The sequence below is a fragment of the Nannobrachium achirus genome (assembly GCF_963921795.1).
Source record: "Nannobrachium achirus genome assembly, chromosome: 20".
In the NCBI taxonomy this organism is placed as follows: Eukaryota; Metazoa; Chordata; class Actinopteri; order Myctophiformes; family Myctophidae; genus Nannobrachium; species Nannobrachium achirus.
In genome coordinates this window covers 44,100,490-44,120,555 of record NC_137827.1, presented here as the reverse complement: position 1 = coordinate 44,120,555, position 20,066 = coordinate 44,100,490, and the positions used below count along the sequence as shown (strand labels likewise).

The following is a 20,066-nucleotide window of genomic DNA, read 5'->3' as shown; positions in this document are numbered from 1 at the left end:
GCACTTTTGAGGAGGGTGAAAAAAAGAAAGAAAGAAAGAAGGAAATAAAAGTAAAAACATAAAGGGAGAGAAGAGGAGATGTGGGAGAGAGAGAGAAGGGGGGGGAGGGGTCCCAGACAGGGGTGTCACACCAAATTCTGGGCCCTGGGTACTTTAACTATTGAATAAATAACAGATATACAAGCACTCGGTGCCACGCTGCAAGCTTGTAGATCTGCCATTTTTGAAAGATAGTGAAAATTTGAGAAAGTCTTTGAATATTTCAAATCAATCTTTTAAGGTTTTTTGAAAAACCTATGTTTCTACGTCAGTGGCGCTCAAACATTTTCATGCGAAGGACCCCCAAAATGATATTTATTTGGCCGCGGACCCCCATCTCAAAATATTTAGTTCCAGGGACCCCCCCCCCCCCCCCCCCCCCCCCCCCACACACACACACACACACACACACACACACACACACATTTTGACGACTTTTCAAAATAGCAGATCTACAAGCTCGCAGCGCGGCACTCGGTGCCTATTTTTCAATAGCTAAAATATGTAATAATTCCAGGCCCCTCCACCTTGGGCCCACGTCCCCCCCCCCCTTGTGACGCCCCTGGAAAGGGGGGCTCCCAGAGTAGACGTATGGTGGACGCATTAAAGGCGTATTCCGAGTGACTTACCATCTGTGGTCTCCTCTCCCGTCAGTGGCTCCCCCTCCCCGTGGCCGTAGCCGGCGTAGACCGAGACCTGGTAGCGTGTCTCTGGCGTGAGGCCCTCCAGGACCGTGGCCGTGACGCCCCCCGGCACCGTCTTCTCGCCGCTCTCCTCCGTGAACAGGGACTTCCACCGGACGCGGTACTGGCGGACGTTGCCGGGCGCCGCCGTCCAGGCCACCGCGAAGCTGTTCTCGGTGACGTCGCTGGTCACCAGGTCTTTGGGTGAGCCGAGCTCTGTGGGGGATAAGAGGTTAGGAGATAAGAGGTTACTGCTCTGTGGGGGATAAGAGGTTACGAGGCGGCAAGTTAGGAAACGGTGGTGTAACGTACATTGGTATAAAGTACATTTCAAGTACTGTAGGCCTGAACACATTATGACGCAATATTTTATGCTTTAAATATAAAAAAATAGCAGATATACAAGCTCACAGCAAAGATTTGCACACATTTTCATGACTTTTTCAAAAATAGCAGATCTACAAGCTCGCAGCGCGGCACTCGGTGCCGCGCTGTGAGCTTGTATATCTGCTATTTTTCAATAGTTAAAGCATAAAATATTGCGTAATAATGTGTTCAGGCCTAAATGGGTTAAGTGCAATTTTTAGGTATTTGTACTTTACTTGAGCATTTCCAATTTTCAGTACTTTTTACTTTTACTACTCCACTACATCTAAGAGGCAAATATTGTACATTTAGTTACTTTGCAGATTTTGATTCCGACCGTAGGTCGCAAGTTTACTATGAAAACGGTCACTGCTTGTCTGAGTATCTCTGTCACGCCTGACACTCTGGTTCTATGGGTGTGTCGTTTGTCGTTTGTCTGATGTCACTGTGATGTCAGGGGAACCACTCTTAACAGTTTGGCTGCTCTTGGTAGCCAAACACGTTCACAGACGAGATAAGGTTTCCATGGTAACCCGCATCTCAGACGCTTGCTACGGGTGCTGGTGAAAGAAAAAACTGCATACGTCATGACGCAACGCAGCCAGAAGCAACCGAGAGCGGCCATTATCCATTGACTCCTATTCTATACTGAAACATAAAAACGGCTTTATCTCGAAATAAGGTGCAAATAACGCCGAGGAGGCCGAGATCAGCTTGTCTTCACGGCGACACTATGCCGTGATGGTCGGCCCCGGTTAGGATTTTAGTTTTCGCGACCGTTTGTAAACAAACAGATCTCCTTCCTGGATCGTCAGTGTACACCCACGTGCACACGCACGGAGCTTCCGGGGCTCTTCAAAATAAAGCGCAAGTGAATGGTGGCGTCCTGAGTGTTAACAGAATGGGTTCGCCGCTCTGACATCACTCTCTGGCTTGATGTCCCTTTTATGCCCATATATGGAGATCGCTGATGTCATCACGAGTCACACTTGCAAATGAATTACGTCCTTGTCCGTTTTATGCCCATATATGGAGATCCTTGTCCCGATGTCATCAATATTAAGCGCATATCTGGGAATGCCCATATTTGGTAATGCCCATATATGGGCATGTTCTGACATCACATACTATCATGCAGGGTTCTCCATTATATGGGTAACTGGTCCGATATACATCACTGGCCAGATGGCCATGGGCGAGGTTGCATATCGCCCTGAGGCGTCTTACTAGTTATTATTACAAAACATACAGTAACCACTTCAGCCTATACATTTCAGCCATTTGAAAATAGCCGATCTACAAGCTCTGATCTGTGAGCTTGCAGATCTGCTATTTTCAAAAGATGTCTATACATTTGAAAAAAAAAACACGTATCACTTTGTCAGGTTTATTGAAAGGCACTGAAGCAATTTCGCCTCACTCAAATGCAGATCAAGTGCTGTAAGATGTTGGTGTTGGATCTTTGCTTTGAAAATGCTTTTCGGGGGGGAAGAAACACACGCAGGCGGTTGCCTTTGTCTCGGGCCGTGCTTGATTTCTCATGCAGATACACACGGAATGCTAAGGAAGTAGGCTAGACATGCGATGGACAAAAATGGACAGCACCGGCGATAAACCACCAGCAATCGTCCCGTCTGTCTCCGCTTTAACCCCTCAGGGTCTGTTTGAACAGTGATTTACTCCCTTCATAATCAGAGCCTCTTGGAAAAACCTCTGCAAAACCAATCACCGATCACACCGCCTCGGACCCTCTCCTGCCAGCACTTTCATTTTCCATTGAAAGTGAAGAAACCCGATCTGTGAAAGTGTGTTTGCTACAATCGCAGATGTGTGCGTGTGTGTGTGTGTGTGTGTGTGTGTGTGTGTGTGTGTGTGTGTGTGTGTGTGTGTGTGTGCGCGCGCTCGCGTGCGTGTGTGTGTGAGTGCGCATGTCCCCCCCACTCTTTCTCGCTCTCTCCCTGAGAGAGTGTCGGGGGAGGAGAACGGCACAGTAGTGGGTTAGTTCGCAGTGATGTTTTGTGATGAGCTGCCAGGAGATGCTTGGCCGTGTGGGATTGCCCCCCTGTTGAGATAAGAGTCTCTCAACAAGCTGCGCTGGCTGTTGCCGCAGAGACACGCCGCCTCACATATCCAGCACAACCCTCCCCTCAGCATAATAACGGGCCAGAGTCAAACCCCCTGGTCCCATCACACCGTTACCCAGAACCACAGCTGGAGTGGGGCGGCTGGGTGGTCTTTAAAGGACGAATCTGATTGGATGAATGAGCGAGTGCCAAAGAACAACGCGTAACACAAGTCTGTCACGAGTGAAATGGATCCTTACTTGATCCTTTTTTGGGAGAATTCTCCGTCCTGTCTGCTTCCTTCTCAGCACTCACTCGCAACAGATGAATTGACAATTACTTCCACTGAAGCATAACTCAGACAAATTACACAAAAAAACAACCCCATAAACCCTGATTGCCAAGAGGTACAAGTTGCACCTTAAGAGCAACCGCCTGTTAAGGACAATCTGGACTCCTTTTTTAAATGCCAAGATCACTTCATGCAGAGAGCGCGTTGCCAAGTCAACAGCGCGGGATGGACTTGACTGACTTCTCTGGCCGTGCGGCAAGGCAACTGTGACAGGATCACAAGATAATGACTTCTGCAGACAATGCCGCACTTTTCATCATCACTATGAGCCAAGCATGGAGAGGGGCCGACTTCCAGAACTGAACCACGTATGCACGCCCCGGCCAGAACACATGGGCCACAGACGTGGCACCCACCTTGTGTTTCAGCCAAGGCCTTCGCTGCAAAACACCGTTGTAAGGTGTTGTTTTCCATGTATGACAAGCATTTGTTAAGGCCGTTTCTGCTGTTCGATTGCATGTAAGCCAAAGGCAATAAATAGCAGCCACTATGACTGCTTTATATTTGTCCACACCATTTTAGGCAAAACTTAAAATCATGGGCCGTCTATTCCCCAATGACCTGGTTATGTTCTCAATGTGACCCTGAGTTGCATCCACGCCCTACAAGGAGAAGTCTGCTCTCATAGAAAGACCATTGACTACTAGACTACCAGACTAAACCGCACAATACCTCAAAGGAGGATCATCTTGTAAGGCGAGTTCTGACATGACCTTCACATCTGCAGCCAAAGACGTGTACAGCCTGAAGATATACTTGTCTGCCCTCGCAGACAAACATTAACATACAGTAAAACCTGTAAGAGACACGATCTGCACACAGCTATGGTATTAAATACAGTCAATACATTATTTTTAAGATGTCACAATGGCCATGCTACACAATACTTCACAACCTTTTGCTGTAGATTAATATCTAAGATTGAGTATCAGAAAATGAGACAGAACAAACCCACGAGCCGTGTTCAATTCTCAAAGCTGTTCTTTCCGTAAGCCACTCCAGCATCCCCCTCATGAAAATCCACTATTCCGCCAAAAAACACCATTTCAGCAGTGGTGGAAAAAGTACCCAAAAAAGTTTTGCTTTTATACGATTTCAAGTTTTCTAATGTATAAAACATGTACAAGCTCACGCATCGCAACACATTGTCAAATGGCCAAAATGTATACGGTTGAAGTGGTTAATGTATGTTTTGTAATAGCAATCAATCTACAAAGTAACTAGTAACTAAAGTTTTCATATAAATGTAGTGGAATAAAAGTGAAATATTTAGATCTGAGATCACGAGTAGTGGTGTAAAAGTAAAAGTATTGGAAATTGGAAATACTCAAGTTAAGTACAAATACCTCAAAATTGTACTTGTATACAGTACATAAGTACATAGTTAGTTACGCTACACCACTGCATTTCAGCACAGGGCCTTCTATTCACACGGTTCCCCTATGTCATTGCTCTCAATTCAGCAAATTGCTCATCTAATAGGCGGTGGAGATGAACAGTTCACTATCTGCGTGCCAGGGTCCCTTAGAGGACCTTTGGTGGGAAAAAACAGAGTTGGCATCGCAACCAGCTGAGCCTGGCATCACCTGGAGCCCAGTTTCCAAAGGCATCAGTCTCTGAGGAAACAAGACCGAGCTGGTATTATTTTTGCCCTTGTTCCACAGTCGGCCTCCCATAAATCAAAAGCCGGTGACTGACAGCAGTTTGAAAGAAACGGACTGCTGCGTTTCTAATAAGGACAGAACAGGGACGTGCTGGTCCCCTGATTCAGCCCGGGAAAAAGAGTTGGAGAGGCCCTCATTGCGCGCTATAGAGAGAAACCAAAGATTTGGCATTTCAGATCATGACAAGCGACAAGCCAGTGGGCCAATTACTGTACATGAGTTATATTTCGTCGTTGTCGGGTGGAAACCTTGTATGTCCAAAACTGTTTGTTTTGTATTTATCATTTTAAAAATGATTTAAAAATGATTAAAACAGCCGATCTACAAGTGTTTGTTTTGTATTTATCATTTTAAAAATGATTTAAAAATGATTAAAACAGCCGATCTACAAGCACACAACGCCTCGCACCGCGAGGCGTTGTGTGCTTGTAGATCTGCTGTTTTCACTACTGTTGTGCAACGGCCTTATATGATGAAGCAGGGCTTTGCTTTGCGAGAAAAAAAAAGTATACATTTGAAACTTGGAGATACGAGGTTTCTGCCCGACAGTGACGATTTACTTTGTTGGCCGCCCAGCCCCCAAAATGGAACGAAGGCCGACATTTTATTATTATTTTTTTCCTAATGGACCGGCCGTTCGGGAGTTGTCCCGCTTTTCCCAATGGCCAGCACGTCCCTGGGACAGAATATGAGTAATCGTAATGTGTTGCAGTTAAAGAAACACACTCTTAAAAATGACAAAGTGTGTTTTTGAGAAAAGAAAACAATAATGAATTTCTTTTTTTGAATGACTTAAGTAGGCATTAATATTAGCCGATGAGGAACACGAAAAGAGTGATTGATGGTGGGTGAAGTTTAAATCACAGTCAGGTATCTACAGTATGACTCAATGCTAATTACTCTAGAGATTTTGGAGCCCAAGTAATCACACAGTGTTTTAAATAATCAAATGGAATATGTTTTATAATTGCAATTACAAAATAAAGCATTCCCACACAGGCACAAATAGCAGGTCGGGAGGCCAGGGCACTTGACTAAAACCCTAGAGCAGTGGTGGAAGAAGTCCTTAACCACTTGAACCGCGTGCATCAAAACAACATCCCGCTTCCAGCAGTGGAAGCTTGTGATTGGCTGTACCCGAGGTAGGGAGCGCTCCGCTGTGTTCGCCTGGACCGCGCGGAGGTGCTGAGAGCTCACTCGTGTATAGGTTATAGCACAAGAAATAATCATAACACATTATAAACATTCTATATTTATAAGGTCAAGTATTCTACTTAATAATTGGGACTTACAAGAACCATTATCATAGTTATAATAGACCTACATTTACAGTAGTTTAGGCATTTTGGTTTGATAAGGTTGTGGGCAGAACAATTTGTCCTTGTTATTTGACAACTTTTACTTTAATTATTTATAATTAAAGACATTTCATAGTGAATTAGTGATTATAATAAATAGCCTATGTCATGCTTGTTGTTATAGCTAGATCAGATTGTGTTTATAATATAACGCCGGCGCGCCTCCGTCATCTCCACCGAAAACAAGCGCTCCGCCCTTGTTCCATTGTTGGAACCGGGATGTTGTTCTGATACACACGTTTACGGACTTGAACCCCAGCATCCGTATTTGTGGGGGAGGCTTTTGCAGAAAATAGCAGATCGACGAGCTCACAACTCCTGTCGATCGGCTATTTTCAGCTTTCGCCACAACAATAACAGAAAACAGCAAAGGCACTAGTATAGAACCGTGAGGGACACCGGCCAACCATATGGGGTTTAAAGGAGTAGTTCAGAATCAGCCCCCCCGTTTCGAAACGGGTCACCATCCGGAATCAATGGGGGTAAATTTACTATTTACTAATTGTTGTCTTAGGAATGTGACAAAAACCAAAAAATATTATTGAACTCTACTCTCCATGGCATGACTAATAAATAGAAAAAAGTCATTTTGGGGGTGAACTACTCCTTTAAGTGAGTAAAAGTAGCAATACAACAGCATATAAAATGCTATGTTACAAGTAAAAGTCCTGTATTCAGCATTTGACTTGAGCTAAGGTACAAAGGTATTGGCTTCAAAATATGCGTTGGTAAAAGTATAGTGACTTCCCACCACTGCCCTGGAGTGGGATCCGTGTCAGTTAGACAGGACAGATGGCCCCCATCAGGCACTTAATATGATAGTGTCTCGCGCCACCACGCTACCCTGGAGCAACCTCCACGCGACATGATGAATGTCACCCTTCAAGACCATGCAATCTGCAGGTTTAAGTCTAACACGTGTTGTAACATTATCCTCCACACAGAAGAACTCTCAATACTTTATCCATCTGTACTGTAACTCATTCGACAGTGCAGTGAGAGTGCACAAATCCCCTCGTTCGGACGCCGTCAGCGTTAAGTTTGTATGACAGCATTAGCATGCCACCCACCTAGCTAATCCAGAGCCACTCGCGGTTCATTCAAGGCAACACAAAAGGCGAGTTTATACCCGTTCACCACAATGGAAAAGCTCTAGACTGAGAAATATCTGTTCTCTTCTCTCCCCCCCACCTCCCTGGAGGAAGGTGAACGGCCAGTTCTCTCTGGGACCAGACACACAGTTCGTGCAGCTTTGATGTTCCCCTAGGTAACACCTTCCACATGTTGGAGAAGACTCCACTGTCTTTCCTCTCAGCACACATTCTAGACACATTGATGTCTTACAGTATGTTCACCTTTGAGATGTGCATCTTGGCAATTAGCGATGACACCATTCTCTTGTCTTGGCGGCGCAGGGATTTTCCATTAGTCACGCCAATTTGAGAGGATGTGATAAATTCAGTGCTACTTCAGGGCTTTATGGAATGGGCCGCGGGCCAACGTTAGCCACAAGGAGCGTTATTGTGTTTGAGCCATTATTTTTTTTTGCTCCGCGGAGAACTTTCTCGCCTACGCGCAGGCACATCACAGAGGGGGGTCACTGAAGTCTAGTGGCACCCACTGGGCACAATGAGATCAGTGTCGGGGCGTGCTGATGTCACCGCGGGCATAAATGGAGCGACGGTTTAAACGACATGCTTTGTCATGGAGCACAGAGGCCGGTCTGCCTTTTCCCCCCTGTGGGTGTGGGTATGGCTGATGACTGGGCAGATCTGCAACGTGGAAACTATCCCTGCGCCATCCCAGACCAAGCCCTTTGGTCAACAATGGGAACACAGAAAGAAAAACACACGGGTAATGCAAAATAAATGCTCATTTCTCCCAACTCGGTTCACCCGGTAGAATGTATACATAACTTAACGTCTATCGTTCAGGCTGTAGAAGTAAAATGTAGGTAACATTTTTAAAAGTATAAATCAATAAATTTTTTCAAATGAACCTTAAAGCAGTGATTCTCAACCTTTTCAGGCTGCGACGCCCAAACTAATCATATTTTAACTGGGGACCCCCCTCACCCTGACGAGCACTAAGAGTTGAGGCATTACATGTTGTATAACACGGTTCTGTTTTGAAAATAGCTGATCTACATGCTCACAACGCCTTGCGTTGCGAGGCGCTATTGTGAGCGGCTATTTTCAAAATTTCTGCCTCTAATATTTGACAATTTGGCCAATGTTTAATTTGCCATTTTAGAGTATTAAAAAGTCCTTAAATGTCACTTTAGAAATATGCATATACCCTCTATACACTTATACTTTATGTTGGTTTGTTTACTGTTGAGAGAGAAAACAATGTTGCACATTAGGTTAATCATCTGGGGACCCCCCTGGGGGTCCCGACCCACAGGTTGAGAGCCACTGGTGTAAAGTAGCTAACTTAAGGACTCCTCAACATCCAGCCGAGTTGGGCCAAGCCCCGCCCCCTATTCAACAAGGTTCTACAGGGGGGGACACGGATGCATAAAAGATCTCCCATTCAGCCACAAGCTCAGCGGGTCCCTGTGGTCTGCTATAAAAATGTGCTTGTTAAGAGGTGACACACAGTCACTACTGGTGACCGCACTCCTGGTGAGGGGAGGTGGCGGCATTAGCAAACAGGGAGTTCATTCATTCTTCCCCTCATGACAAACAGGACAGCTTCAGAGAGAAGTCCATTTGGCAACTCAGCAGCTAGTATCAAAGTGAGGTGAGCTTAGCCTTAGTGCCAGGCATGAAGCAATGAGAAGAATAAGACATTCACAGTGTTCATCTTAGCACAAGACAAGTTATATAAAAACTGCCAGTTCTTTTTTTTTTTTTTTTTTATGAATGCTGCAAAAGCAGTTGTTCAGCAGTGGTGGAAAAAGAACTACACAATATATATATATTCTTATTTTGCTTAATCAACACTGCAATGTAGAAAGAAAGGTTTTACTTGAGTAAAAGTACAAAAGTATTGGTATCAAAATGTACTTAGAAGTACCAAAAGTAAAAACTACACATTATGCAGAATGTCCCATTTCACAAGTTTTCATATGTAAAAAAAATCGTTAGCAGATCTACAAGATGCAACGCCGAAATGTACATAGGGCTGAAGTGGGTAATGTATGTTTGCAATAAGAATCTAAATCAAAAAGTAACTATTACGTTTTCAAATAATTGTAGTGGAATAAAAAGTACAATATGTGTAAGTAAAAGTATTGAAAATTGGAAATACATATAATATTGGGGGTCCTTGACATTAAAGCTATACTCTGTAAGTTGCTAAACTAGTGGTCAGTAGCGGTATTGCTTTTTTCGGCCATTTTTCGCCCGGAGTCGTCGCGGACCACCGCCGCGGACCACCGGAGCGGCGCCGCAAACCACCGCGACCGATACAAATCCGTGGAGGGGTAGAACGCATGGTAGAACGTAATTTTCTGGCCAGGATTTGGGGATTAAGAGGTTAAGAATCCTTCACCATGGTAAACACTGTAGCTGAGCGAGGCTACTTCCTGAAGACCATGGCAGATAAGCTGTGATTGGCCGGTAGTGTATCATGTGTGTATGATCCGCGATGTGATTGGCCAACGTATACAGATGATGCAGATGACGCAATTTTTTCGCGAAAACCGGACCCCGGCCAGGATCATAGAAAACATATAAAGAGAAGGCTTTAGAAGCTGAAAATAACAGAGTGGGTGTTCTAAAACTTTAGCGATTTAACATTTAGGACAATTTTAAGATTTTTTTTATAAAAAAAGTTACATGGTATAACTTTAAAGAAAAAAATACTGTACTTGAGTACAGATACTTTACATTCACTCTGGTCTGTCTGCACCAGGGCTCCCATGAGAAAGAGAGGGGTCAGGACTGCAGCACGCCAAGTCTAATCATTCTTATCCGCCCGTTCATTTTCCACGTGGCCAATTCCTCTCAGCCCTTTGTATTCTGCTAGTTTACCGTGTGGCAACAATTACATATCAGTAAACCAAACAAATGACTCAGTCCATATGCCACTATAGGGGCTTTGTATCACTCCCGTTTAGTTCTCTCGTTCTGGTCGCACCAAATGGGCCCTGGGTACAAGGATTCACTCACATTTTGAGCTTCAACTACTGGAAAATAGCAGATATACAACCTCACAGCGCAGCACCGAGTGCAGCGCTGCGAGCTTGTAGATCTGCCATTTTTGAATAAACGTGAACAAGTCTTTGAATATTTCAAATCCTTCTATGTCAGTGGTGCTCAAACTTTTTCATGTGAAGGACCCCCAAAATGATATGTATTTGGCCACGGACCCCCATCTCAAAATATTTCGTTCCACAGACACCCCCAGAAGCAAAATTTGAGTTACAAATGTTCGCTTAAAAACATATATTCAAAGATTTGCACAAACTTTCACAACTTTTCAAAAATAACAGATCTACAAGCTCGCAGCGCGGTACTCGTGAGCTTGTATATCTGCTATTTTTCAATAGTTAAAGCATTAAATAATTAAGAGCCCTCCACCTTTGGGCCCTAGTAACTCAGTCCCACTTGTCCCCCCCTTGTGACGCCCCTGCTCCAAAGTATCTGGCCCAAAACAACAGGCTTGGTGAACTTCGATAGATTCAACTGCCACGGGCCAAACTGGTGAGGGATAAGAGCTGTTAATCTCTGTGGGATACAGGGTCTTTGTTGATGTTGTTATTGTTGAGGCCTCTGGGGGAGAAAAAAAAACATCTCATCACAAAGCCTCGAGCTCTGACCGTCCTCTTGCCCCCTGGGGTGACCCCGGCCGTAACCTTTCACCTCCCTCTGTGCTGGATCCTACAGCCAAAGGACATCCCTTAAAATGCTCAGCACAAAAACAGATGTTCTTTGCTCTAGAATGCACCTTGTAAGAAGGATCCAACAAACCCCCCCTTCCAAAAGAAAGGGTCTGAACAATAAAACCCAAAGTGCTAATTTAACTCAGAAAGTGTAAAAAGCCACCCGTAAAAAGGTGCAATGTTACACTTTCAGGGCTCTATTTTGATTGCCTTAACTTAAAGGCCTGTCCATACTGTCTCCGACCACCAAACTTTCCGTCAGACTTACTGTTTTCTTTTTTTGTTGTTCTCTCATTTTCTTTTCTTTACATATCCACTGCATAGTACTGTGTTCTATTCGTCTGTCATTCAATGTTATATGAGATACTTTAATGGTTTCCTGTGGAAATAAGCTTAGTCTTTTCATGGATCTCCTTTTAGTAGACCTTGTACCAGTGAACTGTACCGTCATGAAACTGTACCTTTTCCTATGCAAACTTCTAATAAAGTCTTCAATCAATCAATCAACCAATCAATCAGTCAGAGAGTTCTAGCTTTCCGACGTGCAGCTTTCCAAACTCTAATTTGGGGTAATGCTTTTCAGAAGATGCAAGTGATTTTCTAGTTGAACCGGACCTTTCCGACGAAATGTTCGGTGGTTGGAGACAGGATGGAGACTATAAAGGCCTTAAAGTTAAGGCATAAGAGCTGGTACATAAGACAATCAAAATACAGCCCTCGGGGTTAAAGGAACACTCCAGATTTCGGTGTGCAATGGACAGAAAAAGAGGCTTGACCTTGAAGTACAGTGGAATGTCCACTACCACTAGCCACACTGCCACAGTCAGATGAGCTAAAGCTGCTAACGGGTAAAACTAGTAGCCTCAAATCAAGGGCAATGCCAACATACAAGTAGGCCTACATATAATGTATGAATTGTAAAACTAATATCCAAGTGTCATTAACATTAACACTCCCCATATGTCACATAAACCATTGTCAGATAATGAGCTATAATGTGGCTCATTATATATGACAACGGTCCGCACATGGGGAGTGTCTAGGACACATTATATCCTAGACAGGCAGAAGTATTAAAGCTCCCGAAAGTAGCCAGGCATGTGAGTCTATACGTCTGTTCCAGGCCATTCCAGGAGTTTTCTAGGTTTTACAAGCTTTCCTGCACACACCACACCAATCCTCCACACTCCACCCCTCATCCATTTCCATTCTGACTGGCTTCATGGGCGGTAAAGCCAAGCTAATATGTTCTGTCGGTGCCAGAAGAATTGCATAAAGGACCACATTCCAGCCTTTTCCCCAGCAAATGGAGCCCATATACCCAACAGTCAAAGCTGCAGCTCCCTAAAAGCTACTGATGTCGTCCTTCGCAACCACCAGTGACACGTTCATCATCAGCAGTGGTGGAAAAAGTACTCAAATGTTTTACTTAACTAATCGGGAGATAAGCGACCGTCAGGTCGCATACACACACTTTAGAAGTTAATGGTAGCCAATCAGGAGGGAATATGGGAAATGGGACAGATCCATGTTGATGACATGACTGTAGAGATACTGTTTACCGCTTTGCGTGATTTTAGGGCAAAATCTGTAGGAGCAGTGTCCAGAAATGTGTTTTGCAAGAATCTGCCTCATGGTGGCGCTAGAAGAGGGCCATGTGAGAAATGATGGGTGGGGGGTGTGGTTTGGCAGCCAAGGAGTGTGTGTAAGTTTGGCAGGGATAGGGGCAACGGTGGCGGAGATATGAGTAGGGCAAAAGTGTGATGTGAGACGGACAGACTGACAGACTGACAGACAGCCGGTGGACGTTTACTGCCATGTAGAAATACTCTGTTACAAGTAAAAGTTAGAAATTCAAAATGTACTAAATATCCCGTTTCAAGTTTTCAAATGTATACAATCCTTTGAAAATAGCAGAAAATAGTAGATCGGAATGTATATTGTATGTTTTGTAATAATAATCAATCTACAAAGTAACTAGTAAAGTGTTTGAAATTGGAAATACTCAAGCAAAGTACAAATACCAAAACAAAGTTACTTTCCACCACAGTTCATCGCCATCCCAAGAAATCTAGGGGGGCTTTTGAAACGGTGGGTTTACTTTGCACCAGGCATGACCTAACACCTATGAAAGAGCAGAAACGTGGGAAGGAAATAGACGCTCCAGGCAATCTAGCAATCTCCAGGTCAGAAGAACTCAGTGCAGTCACTGTGGTGACCAATCAGCCATCACCCGCTGGCTGTGACCATATGGCAGCAAGCCACGTGTCACACTTCTCTATTCGCTATAGAATAAATTATACAACAGGTAGTTCCGACGAAGCAATCTGAAATAGCCATCTATCTGCCTTGTAAGCGGCTACGCTAGCAGTTTTCATGTGACGTTCAGGGACATAGTAGCGAAATCTAAAATGACAAATTTCTAATTGAATATCTTAATTACAATGAAATGAAGTTGAAGTTTTTCTTTGGTTTTTGTTAAATGTAACTGTTATATAATCGCAATATTACACTCGAGGGTCGTGCTTTATCATGATTATGAGCACTGTCGGCTCGTTCCTGCAGCAAGGCTGGCATGCCGATAATCATGATAAAGCACACCCTCTTGTGTAATATTGCTTAATTAATACCTAAATAGTAAGTAAATATTACAAAAAAAAGTGTATTTTACCTTCTAAAGTTGTTCCGAGGCCTAAGAGAGGCTCCCCAACGCCGGACGAGTAGCTAGCGCTGACAAACAGTTCATATTCGGTGGCAGGCTGGAGGTTCTTCAGCATAGCCTCGGTAGTATCTCCCTTCACGGTTATCTCATCCCTCTCTCCGCCCTCGGATGGCTTGTAGGAAACCTGGTACTGACGCACGTTCCCTGGCGCCGCCTGCCACGACAGCTTCATCGTAGATATTGTCTCGTCGAAGACGCGGAGGTCACGCGGAGACCCGAGTACTGCAGACAAAAGGAACCTGGGTTAGACATTCATAGGTGTCTCCGCCTGCATTTTAACTTCCTATGAATTGAAACACAACAACCTTTGTTCCATTTAGACCTGGAAAGCATCAGTGCCACTTTCGATTTGAACCACTTTAACCGTTAAGCAAGCTTTGGGTACTCAGAAAAGTGCTACATAAATGCGAGATGTATGGCCCGGGCAGCTGGCGTGGTGATCCCGAGGCTGCGATGCCAGCCTCACGGCAAATCGCGGGTACGAATCCCGTTTCCGTTAAAGGCATAAAAAAGCCAAAACATATTATTTTTGGTGGGAAGAAAATGCAGATATACAAGCTTGTAGCTATGAGCCTGTAGATCTGTAGGGGTCCCTGGAACAAAATATTTTGAGATGGGGTTCTGCGGCCAAATATATATAATATCGGGGGTCCTTGACATGGAACGTTTCACTGATACAGAAATACACTTTCTTCCCTAGAACTGTTAGGATTTAGAAGACATTTTGTAGAGTTCAGCCTCAGGTCTTAATGGGTTAAAATGTCTAAAAACAAAGGTTGACCACCGTCTTTCTTCAGGGTTCCCACACATTTTTACCAATTCATTTCCAAAACTTTTCCAAAACTTTTCCAGAATATTTAACCCAATTTCCAGGACTATATAACAATAATTCAGCTCAATAACAAGTCGCTTACTCCTATGCACAATGCCCAAAGACAGGTAGTGTATGCCAGTGGTTCTCAACCTTTTCAGGCGGTGACCCCCAAAATAATCATATTTGAACTGGGGACCCCCACCCTGACGAGCACTAAGAGTAGAGGTATTTTGTATAACACGTTTCTATTGTGAAAATAGCAGATCTACATGCTCGCAACGCGAGGCGTTGTGAGCATGTAGATCGGCTATTTTCACCCTTGATCAATTCCAAAACCTTTCCAGTACTGGAAAGATATTTTTCTAATTTCAAAATATTTCCAGGAATTTCATGACCGTAGGAACCCTGTTTCTTTGCTCACCTTCCTTCGTGGTGCCGTCCACCTCCATGCCGTCCCCCACGCCCGAGCTATATTCAGCAGACACAGACACACGGTAGGTGGTGATGGGGAACAGCTCCTCCAGGACTATGGTGGTCTCGTCTCCAACGGTCTGGGCGTGCAGCGTGTCTCCGGCGCCGCTCAGCGCGACATAGGAGAGGTGGTATCTGATCACGCCGCCCGGAGCCGCCTGCCACGACACCCTGAAACTGCTTGTCGTTTCCTCCGTGACGCGCAGGTTCCGAACGGGTCCTTTTTCTGAAAAAGGCAAATAACGTGCGGGTTGTTGGGTGGCGAAAACGCTTGGTGCAATCGTTTTAAAATTGAGAGTGTATGGTGTATAGTGCATGACTGTAGGTCCTGGATTTCCACACTGACCGAGTTCATTTTCCCATAGCTTCATTTGATTGGCTCGGCAGCAGATTTGAACTAGAAACACAAGGTGTCGTTTGTGTTTTTTTCCCGTTCAAATGTGCAACCGAGCCAATGAAACGAAGCTATGGGGCAAATGAACAGCAGCAAGAAACTGGTATGACAGCTTCTGGAAATCCAAGAGTATACATCTATGCACAGAGTAGGAATGGGACGATACGAAAAGCGATATTATCATTTATCGTGATAAAAAAACACTCACGATAATCGTATCGATTCAATTTATCGTGAAATCGTCGTCCGTCATGCACTGGGATCAATTCACCTTTTATTTGCCAAGCTGCATATATCCAGTACCATTTTAAACCCTCTATTGGTAAAACAATAAAACATACTTATAATATACGTACCTGATAGTCTTTTTTTCACTCTATACCAAGTCTCTTTGCCAAAAAATAGCCGATCTACCGCGTTGTGAGCTTGTAAATCTGCATTTTTTTTAGGGCAAATGTTTCGCCCCCAGGATAATGAATGTTGGGGATATTTTCGATTATCTCGATAATATCGTAAATCCCATCCCTAGTCCCATCACCTAGCACAGAGCCTATTTGTGACGAACCGATCAGGGCTGTTACACACCTTCCAGAGTGGTCTCTTCGCCTGTCAGGGGGAAACTGTCTCCTTGAGGGTACTGGGCTAAGACGATGACCTCGTACGTGGTGACGGGGAAGAGGTGGGGCAGCACGGCGGTGGTGGTGTCGCCGGGCACCGACAGGGAGATGTAGTCTCCGGAGGTGTCCTCGGCCTTGCGGAAGCGCACCAGGTAGGACGCCACGGAGGTGGAGGCGGCCGTCCAGCTGGCCACGAAGCTCCTGGAGGTCACCTCGGAGAACACCAGGTTTTTGGGAGGAAGCAGACCTGGCAAAAAGGAAAGGGCTTGTCATTAGGGCCGTCACGATTATGACATTTTACATGACGATTAATTGTCACTCAAATAGTTGGCGATTAACGATTTAATTGTGTTTTTGTCCTTGATGATTACATTTCTGTTTGGCTTTTAGGCTTTGAAGTTGCATATGGTAGATATGATACATAACCTAAATACACAAATACATTACTGACATATTTGACAACTTACTACTTAAAAAATAACTTTGATAGTGGAAATAGCCGATCTACAAGCTCACAACGCGTCGCATCGCGACTATTTCGGAATTTTTTCAACATTCACGATTATGACGATTATGACAACATAATTGCGATAAGGTCAAATAATCACGATTAGACGATTATGTAATAATTGTGACAGCCCTACTTGTCATACAGGCATGCTCACAATGCGCCACATTGCAATGCATTGTGAGGTCGTAAAAAGGCTGTTTTAGGGGTGGGCGATAAGGTGATAATTATCGTTGAGACGATACAATGTCTCCATGATATGCCTTTTCAGAGATCGTATATATCGTGATACAACTGAGGGACCACCGCCGCGGACCACCGGAGCGGCGCCGCAAACCACCGCGACCGATACGAATCCGTAGAGAGGTAGAACGCATGGTAGAACGTAATTTTCTGGCCAGGATTTGGGGATGGTAAACACTGTAGCTGAGCGAGGCTACTTCCTGAAGACACGGCAGATAAGCTGTGATTGGCCGGTAGTGTATCATGTGTGTATGATCCGCGATGTGATTGGCCAACGTATACACAATGTATACAGATGATGCAGATGACGTTATTTTTCCGCGAAAACCGGACCCCGGCCAGGATCATAGAAAACATATAAAGAGAAGGCTTTAGAAGCTGAAAATAACGGAGTGGGTGTTCTAAAACTTTAGCTATTTAACAGTTCGGACAATTTTAAGATTTGTTTTATAAAACAAGTTACATGGTATAACTTTAACTCTGACAGTATACAAATGAAACCAAATGGACCCGTAAGGGTCCATTTGGTTTCATTTGTATACTGTCAGAGTTACATACTTGTAAAGTTCAATTTAGACCTCCCAAAAGGAACCCAGAGAGTCTAGTTTTTGTCAAGTAACTTGAAAAATAACCATAAAAACCAATGTGAAAAAGAATCGTGATAACATTGTGTATCGTGATACAGCTTGGGAAAATATTGTGACATTGTATTTTTTCCATATCGCCCACCCCTAGGCTGTTTTGGATGTTTTTTGTGTGACCCAGTAGTATAAAGAAGCATGAAAACCTATTCATCAATTTGTTGCTAAATAAAACATAAAGAATTATAAAAAGAAAACACGCGTCAATTAATCACGAAAGCAATCGACAGCATCGATAAGATGATAACTGATAGATAGTTGCAGCCTTACTTCTGTCCTTACATTACTACTCTGTCTGCAGCCTTAGGAAGTAAGTGCAGCCATTATTAGAATTGCAGTTTCAAAATATATATATATATTTTTTTTAAAGCTGCCAATCCCAAGACGTTAAGCTTGCTAATTGTTCTGTGTTTTGGGGCTACAAGGATTCAGTATCAATAAGCTTTTCGTGGAGAGTGATGTCATGCTACTGCTGTGCCGAGAAGTAGCCACGGTCCCACTCCCTCTCAGAACTGGGGTGGCCTTGTGGATCCGAATTATGGTCGGATAAAAAGGAAAAGAAGAAAGCACAAAAAAAGCACAGGCCTTCCAGTTGCTATAGTGTTCATAAAACAGTAAACGATAGCAAATGGTGTGAGAGAGCTCCCCTGAGCAGCAAGCGTGCGGTTTCCCGGTATTTGTGGACGTGCTAAGCTCAATTGAGTTCACAATGTTTTTCTTGTGTCTGCTTGTCTCCATGCCAGTAATAGTTGAAAGGGGTCAGAATGAAGAAATAATTGAGACTTACGGTAATATAATGCTGTATATATTATGTGACCTTTCCTTGATTACATTGGCCAAGGGCCAAGCGATGGTAAATTATTTCTACAAAGTTGATACGATATGTAATAAAGAGCATGTGGAGTTGCACGATGGTGTTAACAAGGACGAATATATGAAAAGCCAGTTAGCATTATGTACAACAGGAGCAAAGCCCGGCATTCCTGCACTTATCGAGCATCCACGCTCTAGTCTTGGTCATAGGGCGGTCACGATTATGACATTTTACACGACGATTAATTGTCACTCAAATAATTGGCGATTAACGATTTAATTGTGTTTTTGTCGTTGACAATTACATTTCTGTTTGGCTTGTAGGCTTTGAAGTTGCACATGGCAGATATGACACATAACCTAAATACACAAATAAATTACTGACATATTTGACAACTTACTACTTAAAAAATAACTTTGATAGTGGAAATAGCCGATCTACAAGCTCACAACGCGTCGCGATGCGACGCCTTGTGAGCTTGTAGATCTGCTATTTCCACTATTTTGGAAATTTTTCAACATTCACGATTATGACGATTATGACAACATAATTGCGATAAGGTCAAATAATCACGATTAGACGATTATGTAATAATTGTGACAGCCCTACTTGGTCATATACTTACTTCTCTTCTTGATGTTGAGAAGCTCCTGTTCAATCCTCAGACAGATGGACTGAGTCAGCTCCTTAGAGATCCTTTGGAAGGCATCAAAGTCCTCCACCTCAAAGACGTGATTGTCCGGGGGCTGGTTGGCAATAAGCTCCAGCTCGGACCTCACCGCGTCCTTTACGCCCACGGCAAAGATCTCCACGTCGAACTCCCTGAGTTTGTTCGCCGCGTCCTTGAAGGAGTCCGACGACTTGCCGTCGGTAATCAGGACCATGATGCGGGGCACATTTTGGCGGGCGCCGCGCGCCTGGATGAAGATCTTGTCCCTGACGTAGTTCATGGCTTTGCCGGTGTTGGTGGAGCCGCCGCGGTAGGGGAAGGTGCGCACGGCCTTGACCACGGCGTTGATGTCGTGGTGGGTGTTGAGGGCGAACTCGGTGTGCGGGTCTCGGCTGTACTGCACCAAGGAGAGCTGGATCCTGTCGGACGCGACGTCGAAGGAGTTGACCAGGACCTCCAGGAAGCCGCGGACCTTGGCAAAGTTTTGTAATCCGATACTGTAAGAGCCGTCGACCAGCAGGACCACATCAGCCTGCACGTCCACTCCCAGAGAGCATTCTGGGTAAAGGACATGAAATCATGGATTACTTACAGGCATTGTATTGTACGGTGGGGTCTGAATGAGTGAATGAGTTTATAGCAGTGGTTCCCCAAGCTTTTCAGGTTCGAGACCCGAAAGACATTAGACGTTTTCCCGGGACCCAGAGTTGTGTAAATAACCGATCTACAAGCACGCAACTTGTCGCTTTGTGCAGCGTTGCGAGCTCGTAGATCGGCATATTTTCACTACTTCTTACTTTCATCGTTTTTAAATAT

The 20,066-nt window shown here is 44.3% G+C and overlaps 1 protein-coding gene across 1 annotated transcript in view; it reads right to left on the bottom strand.

Annotated features, from left to right (window-relative positions):
* Positions 1–20,066, bottom strand: part of col12a1a (collagen, type XII, alpha 1a) — a gene marked incomplete at its 5' end in the record, with an annotated part of 123,432 nt that overhangs the window by 89,271 nt on the left and 14,095 nt on the right. The window contains 5 exons of the mRNA XM_080750443.1: positions 669–938; positions 14,028–14,300; positions 15,314–15,589; positions 16,343–16,621; positions 19,206–19,808. Of these exons, the coding sequence (XP_080606569.1) occupies positions 669–938; positions 14,028–14,300; positions 15,314–15,589; positions 16,343–16,621; positions 19,206–19,808 (1,701 nt within the window). The remainder of the gene's footprint in view (positions 1–668; positions 939–14,027; positions 14,301–15,313; positions 15,590–16,342; positions 16,622–19,205; positions 19,809–20,066) is intronic.